Here is a 16,164-nt window from a genome sequence, read left to right on the forward strand (position 1 = left end):
AAACAATAATAATCAGAGCAAATCAGAAAACCAAACCCACAATCAGGAGACCACAAGCACGCCTTTGGGATGCCTTTCTTTGCAAGACTAATGAACCAGCCTTATACCATCTTGTAAGATAAAGAAACATAAATATAGACATCATAATATCTCCTTTCCCTTGAATTAAGCATGATATCTCGCATCAAGGCTTGACAAAGCACCTGTTTCCATGATGTTGCCTAGCTTGCCACACATCTCATGTTAATCCATCACTGGAGAAAACACCAATCAACTCAAACTGAAGAAACAAATTATTTTTCTCACTTGAGATTGTTTAATCTTATCTAAAATCTATCTGTAGGAATTGTTTGAAGACACTCATAAATAATTTCACATGAAAATGATTTGATGAAGTTCTCTAAAAAGACAGATTCTGATTGATTTGTTTCAAAGTAATTTGAACAAAATCAAGCTAATCAATAAACAAATGAGACTATCTCACCCTGAATGTATTAAAGGAAGGTCTGCATGCAAGAATCACATTTATTGGGCCACCAGTTCTTTGATGTTTTGTTAATAAGAAGCAAATAGCCTATAAATCACGGACTAAGGATGAAAAAAACATTGTCCCTCACCAAAAGGTCTGGCATAAGTTTACAAAGCAGAAAATTTGTTTGGGGTTCAGTTTTTCCTGAAGTAATGTGCCATGAGCATTCATCACAAGAACATTTTATTACTAATCCTATCGTTTCCTTCTAGAACTAACAAAGCAAAACAAAATAAATTGTTAATTAATGCAATACAGAAATTTCCCCTATAAAACCACTGTCTGTAAATATCTGTCTATAATGGTGAAAATATTTATTTGTATTACCGTGATCAAAGGATTATAATTCCTGCCATTTAACATTCATTTCAATAAATTTCAAATAGTACTTTTTAGGGATTAATCAAGAATATAAGATGCTGTTCAACGTGACTGGTTTAGATTTTCAACACAAAGCATAGAGGGAGATCACTAGTTTTAAGCATAGTCTCTGAATAAATAATTTTGATAGTAACCAATAAACATATTTAAATAAAAATGGAGCCCTGGGGAGACCAGAGATTCAGAACCTGAGGAAATCTAGACTTGCTTCATTTAAGGCTTCAGCATTGCAGAGAAGTCTTGGCAGTAGGCAAAATAGTGTGGTTCAGGGACTGTGAGACAGACTAGGAGATCACCTCAAGTTTACTGCTTAGTACTGTTTGTAATTAATTCATTATCAATTTTTCGGAGTGAGTGAATCTGCTTCAATTCACATTTCTTTGTTCTCATCTTATAAACGTTTTGGGTGAAACTGTTTTATCCTACTGTTAGTAGTACTGAAATAAGACACGACTTTAACTAGAGATATTGTGTGTATTCAACATAGCATGTGTTTGTATAATGCATTGATCTTCTGAATATCTTTTCCCTATATATCAAGTATGTTAATGCTAAAAAGTGTGTCGATTTATTTAAACCATTCATATCAAACAAAATTACCTTCCAGTCACAAGTGATCTGATAATATATGATGCTGTACAAGTATAGGGAAACTGATGGATCATGAACACTATCATGAAAACAATAATAATATTGTTAAATGGAGTAGGAAATGAGGAGCTGTTGAACCAACTGCAAAATCACTTTTACAAAATACAAACATTTTCAATCTTGATAAAAGTTGATACCATAAAAGACAATTTACAAAACACTTAACTTAAACAATGTCTGCTGACAGGAGAGTATGATGTAGCATGAAAATGATGTTAACGTGAATAGATATCACTATTTCAGGGATGATACCAAGCGGTCAAAGAAATGATGAATGTAACAGCCACTACATTTACTCTCACATAACATGATAATAAAGATATGTCATCAACAGTCAGTTAAACACACAAATATAACAACAAAAGAAGATCAAGAGGTGAAAAAAACATACTTCATCCATATACATAAAAATCCATATGAACACATCACAGCTCATATAAAAATAAAACTGTCTAAAGTTTCATTTACTGTGAAAATCTCTTTGTGATTAACATATTTGAGGTACAATGAAATGAAGTGCAACTTAAACACCTTCACAAATTTTACAGCCGTTTGAACCTATTGTTGGATGCGAAAATTCTTTTGCTAGTGGCATACTGTACTTCAGTCAAGCTAAACTATAATCCAACATTGGCTGGTTTATTGTCTCCCAAACATTAGCATTGTGCAAGGACATCAGAAAGATATGTCAATTACACAACACAGACTAAAAGACTGAGTCACATATTTCACAATCAGAAACATACATAAATGCTAAAGTAAATTAATTTTTAACTTGCACACACAAATGATTCTTTCTAACCATACAGACAACTAATCAATGGATTTTTAAAATGACAAGGATTAATGTCATTGTGAATGTAGAACAGGCATGAAAATGAATAGTTCTCAAAATCAACATGTCAATTCTCCATCTCCACTTTGTGACAATACTTACTTAATCCCTACTTGCTTCCTAAAATGCAACTCCTTTTTAATCACAATTTGAAAATCATATAAATTGAATGAAAATATATTCATGGTATTTGTTGGGATTGAAACAGATTTCTTAACAACTATCTGAAGGGCACAACCATCTTATCTTAATGTCTCAATTCTGCATCAGAACTGTCGAAACTTTGAGCACTGAAAGAGTGACAGCTAAACAAGCAGTTGACAGCATCACAGGAATCAATGTCAACAGAACCTCAACACAACAGCTTCCTGGGATTAATTCAGACACGATAATGGCTCCATGAAAATAATGAACCCCAAAGTGATGATCAAGTGCCTTGTGCGAACCTACCTTCAAGACATAAGAGCTGTACAAGGGCATACAATCCACCGAAGAGGCAGAACCTCGGTAACCTGCTGTCGTCATCCTGGTGAGGTTTGTGTCAATGACAATGTGAAATAACGTGCAATTAGACAGACATCAGCTGCCAAGTTTCAGACCAGATCACATGATCAGTGCTGTATTCCATAATACCTCGTTATGTCACTCGGGGATAGGAGTCGTGGCAGACAATGATCAAACAATTAATTGTTCACTAAATGTTCCAGATCCTCTACAGTGCAACACTCTGATGTAAGTCAGTCAATTTCCACTTCTTCCTTAGAAAGTCTTCAGTCAAGAAGACTTGACAGGACAGAGATTTTTTAAACGTTCCTGATATAACCTATTCCCACAGGATGGGTGAGAATAATGACGTGTAAAAGAGACGCACATACACAGGGTGTTTGAGGTGAGGATTACATTATGAGAAGTCCGTTTAAACGCCCCAAGTTGCAGACACACGTGCCCGACAATGAGCCGAGACGGAGAGCATTGTGATGACAGTGGATGACTAGCAGGCCCAACAATCTCAGTCCCCTCCTTCCCCTCGCTCAGCACACCTGCCTCTCTGGGCGGGGAAGCGTATCAACCCTCACCACTAACAGAATAGTATTACTCTAGAGACAAACACTACCCTTGGGTGAATACCCTCTGGGTTCTTGAAGGAATATCTGGCTCTTATCAGAGAAGGAATGCCTGCATATTGTTATAGAAACACTACCTGGGTCTTTTGATACAGAGGGAATATCTAGCTCTGACATCAAAGGAATACCTGGTTCTTGTCACAGAAGGAATACCTGGCTCTTACCACAGAAGGAATACCTGGCACTTGTAACAGAAGGAATACCTGGTTCTTGTCACAGAAGGAATACCTGGTTCTTGTCACAGACGGAATACCTGGCTCTTGTCACAGAAGGAATACCTGGCTCTTTAGATACAGAACAAATATCTAGCACCCACACAGAAGGAATAATTTGCTCTTCAAAAGAAAGAATATCTGGTTTTGTCAGAAAAGGAATACCTGGATCCTATTATAGGAATACCTGACTCTTTTGACACAGAAGGAATACCTTGCTCTCGACAAAGTAGGAATATCCAACTCAGATACAGGAGGAATACCTGACCCTTACTCACAGAAAGAATTCCTGGTTTGGTAACACATACAGGAATACTTGCTTTTCCATACATATGGATTTCCAGCTCTCCCCAAAAGAACAGACTAGCTCATTCTAAAAAAGGAATATTAAGACAATTCCAATTTGCACAAACCCTAACTTCTAAAATAAGATGTGATAATTGTTCCCTTGTTATCAGAAATTCAAATGGTCCAAACACACCATCAGACCAATCTATGTGCCAAGTTTGGTGAAGAAAAATTGAATGGTTTTACAGCTGTGCTCCAGAAAAGAACACTACCACCAAATTCAGTCAAAATCAAAGTTGTTGCCATGCAAATGCAGAAATATGTTTTAGGCCACACCAGATTTATTTCTTGTTTTATGGATTTTTGTTCTCAAAAAACCTAACAGCAGGAGGGAAACAAAATAAAAAATACAATCGCCAATCAAATTACTCAAAGTATTTCACTTTTGGCAATATATGGGGGAAAAAACACAATCTAAAAACATGTTTCTTGTAAGTTTACATTTCTGGCCAATATAAACATTAGGATTCTATTTTCTGATACAAGGATAAATATTTTTTTATCTTTTTCTTATGCTTGAAAATATATGACAGATGTATCAGTAAAACAAGAAATAAAACTGGTCTGGCCTTATTCAGTAATTAAAAACTACCAAAAGGTACCATTACACCACCAGATCAATCAGTGTGCCAAGGTTGGTTTAGAAATAGTGAACAGTTTGCTCCAGAAAAGAGCACACTCACCAAATTCAGTCAAAGTCAAAAGTATTTTAATCAGAAAATGCACTATCCAATTTATCTGGTGCCAAGTTGGGCGAAGTGGTAGTAAACAGTTTAAAAGTACCAGTCCAGAAAAGAGGAATGTGCACAGAGAAACGAATGGACAGATGGACAGGGCCCATTTTAATAACCCCCTTCCTATGAAAATACATTGTGGGAGATAAAAAAAACTCCATGTTATCCCAAAACACCTGCCTCTCATAAACTTATTTTTGAAAAATACATGTACTAAACATACGAGCAATCAGTCCATTATGGTTGAACAGGTCGTGGTGAAACTTTATGACATCTGCTGAGGCACCCATTAACTGAAATAAGATGAGAAGTAATATTTTGGACAATGGCAATTTGGTTGCTATAACATCAGCACAAAGTATCTGACAAAACTATCCCTTTTAGATAACATGTCAATATTTTCATGTTAAAAGAAATGAGAACTCTTCTATCATTAATGTATGAAAGTGTTGCAGATATGAAAGACATTCTCAAGAGGTACTTGCATGAAATGTTCCACCAATAGGCCGACCTCTCTTTGAAATGACTGAAAATAAAAACCTAAAGATGTACTTTACTTGGCAACAATGAACACAGTCATCGAGTAGAGTATCATTGACCATCTGGTCAACACTGAGACATTGTCTTACCAGTGGATGAGTGAGTGTAGTTTTACACCACACTCAGCAATATTCCAGCTATATGGTAGCAGTCTGAAATAGTAATCGAGTCTGGACCAGACAATTGACTGATAAACAACATGAGCATCAACCTGCACAATTGGAAACCGATGACGTGTCAAAAGCCTATGTCTAACGACACAGTGAACAAATACTTCAAAAGAGCACAGATCCAATATGAAACAAGCAGAAAGTGTACAAGAGGGATCAAAAACAGCTCATAAAAATATTGTGGATTTGGTTTAGAAAACAGAGGGCAGGCAAAGCAGACTTTAGTAAAGATCTAGTGTAACTGTAGTGTTTGGTACACACACCAGTCAAAAGAACTTGAACATGTTGAAGAACACCCAATTTACAAGTATGTCTTCAGGTAATCAAACACGCATTTTCTGTAACAATAAAACTTGAATGACCGACCACTTTAATCAGTATTCCAGCAATATTATGTCTGGACACCAGATAGGACTCCCCACATAGGTACAATGTGGGGAATCAAAACCAAGGGTTTGGTGTGACATGTGAACGTTTTATCCATTAGGCTACCCAAACACACAAATCCAAAAGAATGTGGTCAGAACCTCAAATAGAGTCTGGTAACTGAAACTGCATCCGTCTTTTTTGTCTAAAACAAATAAGTGCATGTGTATTTGTTTGTCAGTCAACATATTGGCTGCATCTCATGAGTACTCGCAATATTAATTCTAGTTGAATTCACCACTAGGACTTATCTCATAGCTACTTCAGTGGTATTTTAAAACAACTTCCACACCTTGGCAAAATAGACACATGAAACAAACATCTCCTGGAATTCTTTGTTACTGCCAGGTGACGATTGCTTCTTGTGCCTGTTTTGCCAGCATGTGGAGCTTGTCTGATATGACTCATAGTGCCAAATTCAAGCAGACATCTATACTACAAGTACTCTTGTTTGCAGTCAACACTTTAATGGCAGTTATGTTACAGCTGTATAACATTATGGCAGTATATTATAAGTTGTTCACTGGCCAAGGTGGGGGCATGGGTCGATGTACCCTCAATGTTCACAGGGACTACATTTGAATGTTTTTTTCAAAATACATTTATTGCAATGTGAGGCAAATCTTTTTGCGTTGCCATGGCTAGTTTTTGCAGACGACACAAGAAAAACAAATTTAGATTTATTTCCCTTCCATCTGTCTGCATTCACAAAACATCAGTAATTTCTGTGCATCATGCGTGATTCAATGTTATTCAAGATAAAGATGTACTACCATGAAATACTGAATTAGTTGCCATGGGCAGCGGAGTACATTGCAATGTATCTCACTTGTAAGTGGGGTACATTGAAAATGACAGAAGAGCACTTAGCCAATCAGGAAACGACACTTAAGTGTGAGGTAAGACAAATTGAAATGTACCTCACTTGGAAATGGGGTACACTGAAAATAATAGGTGAGCACTTAGCCAATCAGAAAACGACATTCATGTGGGAGGTAAGGTAAATAATATTGCTTTACAGCACATAAACACTTCAGTTATTTCTTGGCACTGTATAACGCCATCTAGCAAATAACTGAGCCAGGACCAAACCATCCAGTGATCAATATTACGAGCAATGATTCACAATGGGATATGATGAAACACAATCATCAAAGTCACTACGTCTAAACTACCAATCTATTTCTATTTCCCTCTTACACATGCATCGTTGGTCAGAGGGGAAATATTACAACCCATAATTCTGGCAGGGAAAAATTCAGATGAAGCGATACTGAGCCAGCGTCACTCGTGCTTGATTACAGATTTCAGATCATCTCAGAGACAACAGTGACTTGGGTATGATGCTTCTTGGAATGTACTTCCATCACATTGTGGCATGTCACCATAATCGTGCTAGCACAGGAACAGAGCATGATATTATCTCTGGATTCTGGGACACCTGGGCTCCTTCCACAAACCAGCCTCTACTAAGGTTAACCTTAACTCCTATTCTTTAACATTACACTAAGGCTACCTTAGCGACTTAGGTAATCTTAGTACAGTGTTAAAGAATGGGAATTAAGATTCTTTTTTAAAAGGGGCTTCAAGAAAATAACTTGTCCTAATTTTCCACTTGTCCTGATTTTATGACACAATGTTTGATGCTAAAGTTTACTGGACTATTTATCAAAGAGTGATAAATAGTCCAGCTCTAAATTACTATTACTGTGAAAAGTAATTGCTACATTATGAGCAGATATGAAATTAAATCCAAGTTTATTTGCAGTTTGAAGCCATAAATGGAAATTATCTAGTAGTCCACTGACAAGTACCATTATTGCCCAAAATGAAAACTGACTCGCATGGGGCAATGGGATTTTAGAACCCCTGACCATGGCTACTAGTGTCCTCTGAATACGCCACTTTCAGCAATATTCCAGCAATACCACAGCAAATCCCCTGAATATCAACGATTACCCTTACATCCTGCATGTTCCTGTGAGAAACTTTCTCAATAGAGAATAAAAAGGATACCATGCTTTCAGGTACTTTCACAAGCATAACTGAAGCAAACTTCGGCAAATATGCTAAAAAATATACTTTTATGTTCACGTAATACAACTTAATAATTCTTTATCTGTCAGAATTTGTCTCGACAAAACACATCCATGTCCTATAATGTGTTCACTACAACAGGTGTAATGTTTATCAAGGCAACAACATCTAAGGTATTATTATGCCAGAGATATCTTGCAAACTTAAAGCGAAACTCATGACTAAAATGAACTCATGGCTCGACAAAAAAATCCAATATGTCAGAAGTTGTTAAAAAATTTGCATGTGGTCAACTAATCAAATCTTCAACAATGATTTTTGAAATCTTATGTATGTCATTACAACACACTAAGCCTGACACTGACGTCTGACAACTACTTACAGCTTGATGAATTTAGATAAAATTTTTCTTATTTATACACTTTCGTGAAAAAATTCTGTGAAGAAATAAAACAATCACTAACATACACCTACAATCTTTAAAGATTATTTTGCATCATCTTATTGATTAATTCATCAAACTGGCTGAACCTATTCAGGAACATAGGGACACTGATCAGGAAAATGTTATTTCCAATGAAAGTAGTTCTCATTAATGCATAATATATTATGACCTTTATTCCTGAAGAGTGAGCGTAAGGTTTATTGATGGACAAACATCCTCTCACACCCTGAGCACCTGTCATAACACAACTTGTATTTACAAATCATTAGGAGCTCCATGGGAAACCACTGCCTTTCACAGGGGTTAAAAATATGGACTAGCTGTGGATTTTTTTGCCATAATCCATGTTTGGTTGTTTTACAGGTGTAAGACTGTAATAATATTGACAAGGCTCACTGAAGCAAAATCTACAGCTCCTGCTGCGTGTGAGGACAGGGTGTTGTAAAGGAAACAGTATCAGTCTCATAACCATCCTGGGCAGGGTGAACTGTACACATTGTTCATCTCCATCTGGGATCATTACTGTGCACTCTTTACACACAGAGACAAATTTGATATGTGTGAATAATCAACTCATGAAGTAATTGGAAGTGACATCAATGTTTTTCCAGACTGAGGAAACTGTGTCAACATCACACACTATCTGAAATCTTCGGTTGATCACACATGTTAAGAGCGTTCAAAAACAACGAACCATCTCATCAAAAGTACCATCAATTCTTTCACTGATATTGTTTCTGGTCTGTTTCAAAAATCAAAATCACTTTTCACGCCAAACTGATCATTTTTAATCAAATATATTACACATTTTAACGCCTCTGTCCAAACGCAACAATGAGATCATATGGACGGACAGGATTTTAAACAATATCGTTCGTAGATTGGTTTTGAAAATTGAAATCAAATTCCAGCCATCCATAAAGGGATTTACTTGTGACATTTCAGTTCTGCCATCAATTAACTTCTGACTATATTCAGTTACATGTGAATGTCAGATTCCATCAGGTTGAGACACATTCTATTATTTTCAAAGTTTCCCCTAACATGAAGGGTATATTGTTTCCCACTTGAACTGACAAATTGCTACTTACTGCATGACAGAGTCTATTCACTGAAACCATTCCTTTTACACACACACCAGACAGCAAAGTGTAATCTATCTGTAAATAACCTTGACAGTCCCAACAATGCTACAATCTATTCCTTACTACAGATATGATATGATAATTACAAACCATACCAATGAAACTAAGTTTGTTTTGAGAACATTTCAAGGACAAAGACAGCAGGACACCTGACACCATTGACCTGTCTCAGACATTTTGACTATACAAGGTTTCTACATAATTTTATCCCAAACAAATCTGAATTACTTAGAAGAATCTGTCCAATAAAATTACATATGAAGACTGTTCTGGAAATGCTATTCATCACAAGAAGCAGCTGATAATACACAATTAAAAGGTTACAGACCACATATGTCTATGAAGGATTCAGCCATATATAGAAATGAAAAAAACAGCCACACCACATTCACAACAGTGATTGGTAAAACACTAAATCACAGCAAAGTCACAACATTGCATGACACAACCTCAATCCATATCTGACGAAGAGGTTGACAAGTCCAACTTGACCTTCACCTTGACTTGAGAACCTCATTGTCAGATGTCACATACAGTTGTTTTTCCAGATTCAAGAGAATATATAAATAGAAGTCTTAATCAAGTCTAGACTGATCCTGAAATTTAGGATTCATCTGGGTTCCATTTAGTTTTAGAAAGGAGTATATATATAATTGCATGTTTGAACAAGATAACTTTATTTCTAAGACAATGTCAGACTCACAAACATGGTGCCATCATTACAGAAGAACTCTCTGATATATATCATTAATCCATTCACATGAACTCTATACATTACATACATCATGTATGGTATAGCCACAACACAGAGAAGGACTGGGTTTGGGCAATATTCCAGCAATATCACAGCAGGGGACAAAAGGAATGGGCCATTGTACCCATATGGGAATTGGAACCCAGGTCTTCAGCTAGACGAGTGAACGCTTTTACAAGGCTACCCACCAGCATCAACAACACCATACACTACATGACATATGGTTCACTGCCCACACAACACCGTACACTACATGACATGTGATTCACTGTCCACACAACACTACATGACATGTGATTCACTGTCCACACAACACTACATGACATGTGATTCACTGTCCACACAACACTACATGACATGTGATTCACTGTCCACACAACACTACATGACATGTGATTCACTGTCCACACAACACTACATGACATATGGTTGACTGTCCACACAACACTACATGACATATGATTCACTGTCCACACAACACTACATGACATGTGATTTACTGTCCACACAACACTACATGACATATGATTCACTGTCCACACAACACTACATGACATGTGATTTACTGTCCACACAACACTACATGACATGTGGTTCACTGCCCACACAACACTACATAACATGATTCAATGCCCACACAACACTACATGACATGTGGTTCACCTCCACACAACACTACATGACATGTGGTTCACTGTCCACACAACACTACATGACATGTCATTCAATGTCCACACAACACTACATCACATATGATTTACTGTCCACACAACACTACATCACATGTGATTGACTGTCCACACAACACTACATGACATGTGGTTCACCTCCACACAACACTACATGACATGTGGTTCACTGTCCACACAACACTACATGACATGTCATTCAATGTCCACACAACACTACATCACATATGATTTACTGTCCACACAACACTACATCACATGTGATTGACTGTCCACACAACACTACATGACATGTGGTTCACTGTCCACACAACACTACATGACATGCGAGTCACTGTCCACACAACACTACATAATATACGACTCAACCTCCACACTACACTACATGTCATACAATTCAATTCCACACAACACCATCTGACATATGATTCAATCCCCAAACAACACTGTGTGACATATGATTCGATTCTCACACAACACTATGTGACATATGAATATGATTCAATCCCACACAACGCTACACCTTGATTCAATCTCGACACAACACAATATGACATACTATTCAATCTTGACACAAGAATGCCACAAGAACGTCAATATAAGGCTGAGCCACATGATGGCCTCTAACATGCCATGAAAGCACGCATCTCCCACTTAGAAGTAATTACAGCTACCCAGGCAAACACAACGACCAGCAACACAAGTTGCTTTCACAAAACCTTCTTTGATTGATACACAGAAGAGTTTTTATGACAATAAGAATAATGCAAAATGTCATGTTTCCATATTGAGTTTGCAGTCACGTTTCATCTTCTTCCCCTCATGGCCGGCCAACACTGGACAGCAATGTCATTACGGGAGAAATCTAATAACACTGCCGTAGATGGAGAGTCTAAGAAATGCTCCATTGTAAATGAAGCACTTTTCTCCAAGCCTGGACCTAGTAGTTGGAAGTCATAAAAAGCCCAGTTCCAGGTAGCGCTTGCATATCTTCTCCTCTAAAACATTACACTTTGTCTTTAGACTTCCATTATGCCGATATTTCTACATGTCAAAGTCTCTCTCACTGACCTGTCTTCAAAGCAACTCTCAGCGGAGATTTCACATTTCCCATAAACTAATGCGATAAGTTTGATGTGCCTTTTTTACACTAACTATATGCCTTCGAGCAATTTCCCAAAATATTTTTTTTCTTTTTTTCAACATCAATGACAATGATGACCAAACCACACATGTGTGTCAATGGAACTGCACAAGAAGTCGGCACCTGACAGCAACATGGCAGACTCGGGTTAATTAACTTAGATATTCATTAGCAAAGTTTCACTTGCATGCAATATTGATAACATTCGTTAATTTATTAATGGAAGCTTGTCTTAATGCAATTTTGGCCCCAGTTGATGTATCTGCTAAATTACCATCAATCGCGCGAAAACCTCCTGTGCTTCTCCTGTATAACAGGCACAAACTGACTGGGAGATTAATTGGACAAGATACAAATTGTTGTCAACAGACAATGATGGTAAATTAATGCCACACAAGCCCACAGCCAAAGCAAGTATAGAAAAGAAAGGTCATGTATGGATCAAAACAGTGTAAAATGTCCACAACATTTGAACAAACAGAGAAGAATGCATGAATTCAACATCCTGGTTTAACATCAGAAGTGGTTGATAGGGGTGACAGAATCTACCCTTGAACATGCACTCAGACAGTAAAACAAGATTCTCATGTCCACATATCTGTTCTGCATGTATAATCCAACTTTGATATGGCTCTTAGAGATCTAACAGTTAATTGCACAGCTCACGAAGTGACCAAAACAATAACAGTGGCTACATTCAGTACCATCTGCAATGAATACAAGATTTGTATTGTGAAATACGAAAATACATGTTCTTAAACAGGCTCATTCTACCCAGTGAAATCCAATGACAATTTCACCTGATACACATTTCCTATTATCCAAGAAAGCTTTTTTCGCTATTTCAAGTGAAACTCTTTTACCATTGCAAGTGACATGTTTTTGCCTTTTCCAATAAAACCTTTCTGACATTCAGGGTGAGATGAAGGAGATGACATTTTCAGATCAACAGATAAATGTTTTCCTTTCACTGTATCTATATTGTCAGTGAAAAAGGGTTTCCAGGGTAACAGGGTCTGACCTTATAATGTGTCTCTGTCGAAAAATGGTCGGATCATAGGTTTTCAGACATGATATATTTCCAGCTGACTTAGCCAACTTGGGCTTGGGCTATTTTGGTCACGCAGGAATCGTAAATTCATGAATGATGGCTTGTTTTCAGGATAAAGTTATCTTTTAAATGGACAAGTTAGTGAGATGTTGGATAGTTGTCAATTTGATTAAAATAATAACAACAAATGTTTCCATAGTGTCAGAGAACTCATAAGGATAAATATATATTTTCACACATCACCAATTTGCCAACGTCAACAATCGCAATGGTGCTTATCATGAGGTATACACCATAGGATCCTTTACAGTCTTCAGTACAATGGGACAATAAGGAAACCTTTGCCATTGTTAGGATTTACAGGACGTGAATACCTACATTTTTTACATGCATGCAATTTGAACATGGACAGAAGAACATTTATTTTAACATGTTCACAGAGACAGAGACAAACTCCACATACATTTTTGTCAAAATTTTGATCGAGTAACAATATGGTATCACTGAGTTTGCTCCTAGCTGGGTTATGGTATCATTCACATAATTCATTTTATTACTGTAACAATGTGATGATGATCATGATACACAATACAATGGTGAGTGTGAGTGAGTTAAGTTTTACATCGCTTTTAGCAATATTCCAGCAATATCACGGCGGGGGACACCAGAAAATGGGCTTCACTCATTGTACCCATGTGGGGAATCGAACCCGGGTCTTCCGCCTTAACCACTTAACGCCTTAACCACTACGCTACCCCACCGCCCCTTAATACAATGACAGTAATAGGAATAATAATTTGGTAATATAGCGCCTATTATCCATGTAACTAGTTGCTCACTACCAGGATGCTGTAATCATAATATGTTTATTTCTAGCCCTGATAATCCAAGTTGCCCCTTAGGCGCCAAAAGATAAAAGTCACATGACCTTATCTTAACTGAATCACTGAATTACAAAACCATTACAACATAGTGGTAATACTACTAGTATAATAATATATAAGTGACCCCCAATTTGTAGTCCCAAACCCCTGAAAATTAAGAGCATGAGTGAGTAAGTGAGTGACTTGAGTTTTATGTTGCACTCAGCAATATTCTGGCTATATGGTGGCGGTCAGTAAATAATCAAGGCTGGACCAGACAATCCAGTGATCAACAGCATGAGCATCAATCTGCATGACTGGGAACCGATGACATGTGTCAGCCAAGTCAACAAGCCTGACCACCTAATCCCGCTAGTCGCCTCTTACGACAATCATGGTCACCTTTATTAAGAGTTTGAGTCCCAGGGACCTTCAAATACAGGACTCATGGTAAATCCTTGAAGTAGGATTAAATCTTACAACTGTGTTCCTAATAACTATAAGTTCTACTCAAACACAAAATCAGAATACAGACAGAATAGAGATTAAAAAACAGTATCATTTCATTGAACAGAAATCAAAACAACTCGTCTGTCTTATTTTAAAAACATGTACGAAATACTAGATGTACTAGTTCCATTTCCAACTCCAACTTCAAGTATACTGACTTTCCCATTAAGCTATATACTTTTGTCTAAGACAGCTTTCTTTTGAATGTTAAAGAGCTGCCCAAGTTTCAATTTAATGAAGCCAAGGTACCAAGGATACTGACTATCCCATCCAGACATGTTTTGTGTCCAAGATCGCCTTGGTTTGATTGTTGACAGCTGCCCAATAGGAAGACACAGTGCTATGGGCATTTTCTATCCACCTAGACATATGATTCTGGCTAAGACAGGCATGGTTCATACCTTAAACAATGATTCAATAGCACCATCTGAACCAAAATGTGCTTAACATTGACTATCCCATTAAAGTAAAACTATATGGCTGCATACTTTTTCTGCTCAGCTGCCTGACTTTTAGAGTCTGGGTTTGAATCTCAAGTGAACTTTACTGAAAAGTGAAATCCAAGACACAACATATGTTTAAGATGCTAAAACAATGATGACGATAAAGAAATGAATTCAGCAGAGAATCTCCTTTGGTTTTGTAATGATCTTGAAACCCTTCTTCCTCCCTGTGCAGCTCCATTAATAACAATAGCCCTGTGGATTTGGGATAATGAAAACTGCACATTACAGCCAGTGAAAGAACAGATCAATATACCAAACAAATACACGAAATGCTGCGCCTCATAACACATCCAATAAATCACTATCATACCAACCCTATATATTGGTAAAAAAGTTTCAATTGAAACATTAATATATTTCAAGTTATTGGAATAGAGGTGGAGAAAATTAATTCATTTAGCTATGAATGCTTTGGGAAAAAAAGCAATTACCTTTTTCCTTAATTCTGCTTAATGGCTATGTCATTATTGATTAGATATTAAGGCTTCATTTTATCATTTTTATTGCACAAAATGATGTAATTTTCAGAAAACATGCTCATTTTCGCTGAGAGCTTGGTTGTTATTTTGAATGTCATAATCTTGCAGCAGTTTCACTTTTCAAACTCATCCATCAACTATGCTTAACAAATGGCAAAGATGTTAAGAAATATTGTTTCCATGAAAAGTAATAATTTTCAGTAATCTTTGGACTACCTGAAGTTTGGATGTAATCCTTTAACAAAGACAGTGAAATTAATGACATTAATCCAGTATTCCTGTTTCTCAAAGTCAGAATAAAAACACAAATCGGGTCAAGCCAGACTCTTGACTAGTGTCACAAAAATCAATGAAACTAACAATTAAAATTTGCATTCTAATGAACTAGTTCCATTATAAATGTTTTATCATTGAAAAGAACTCCAGAAAAGTTGCAACAAAAAAACAAAGGCCTTTCATCTCAAAGGCATCAACTCATTTATCATAATTTTGACTTCTAAAGGAAATAACAAAATCTAATTTAAAAGCTAAAGAAATGATATTAAAATTTCAAAACTAAAATGATTCATGCTTTGACCATAGTTTTACAAT

At 36.7% G+C, this 16,164-nt stretch overlaps 1 protein-coding gene across 5 annotated transcripts in view; it reads right to left on the bottom strand.

Moving 5' to 3' along the window:
• The window catches only part of LOC137258162 (TOX high mobility group box family member 4-like), a 141,908-nt gene that overhangs the window by 85,947 nt on the left and 39,797 nt on the right, over positions 1–16,164 (bottom strand). The window contains exons 3-4 of one of the 5 annotated variants that reach the window (XM_067795733.1): positions 5,300–5,340; positions 5,038–5,107 (exon numbers count right to left, since the gene is read on the bottom strand). The exons of 2 other annotated variants lie outside the window; for them this stretch is intronic. Coding sequence is in view for 2 of the 3 variants with exons in the window: in XM_067795730.1 (XP_067651831.1) it covers positions 2,847–2,921 (75 nt within the window). In the remaining variant the exon portion in view is untranslated. Of the gene's footprint in view, positions 1–2,846; positions 2,956–5,037; positions 5,108–5,299; positions 5,341–16,164 lie in introns of those variants that run through there. 2 more of the 5 variants (XM_067795730.1, XM_067795731.1) reach the window with 2 other exon arrangements.

This window comes from Haliotis asinina, chromosome 12, assembly GCF_037392515.1.
Source record: "Haliotis asinina isolate JCU_RB_2024 chromosome 12, JCU_Hal_asi_v2, whole genome shotgun sequence".
In the NCBI taxonomy this organism is placed as follows: domain Eukaryota; kingdom Metazoa; phylum Mollusca; class Gastropoda; order Lepetellida; family Haliotidae; genus Haliotis; species Haliotis asinina.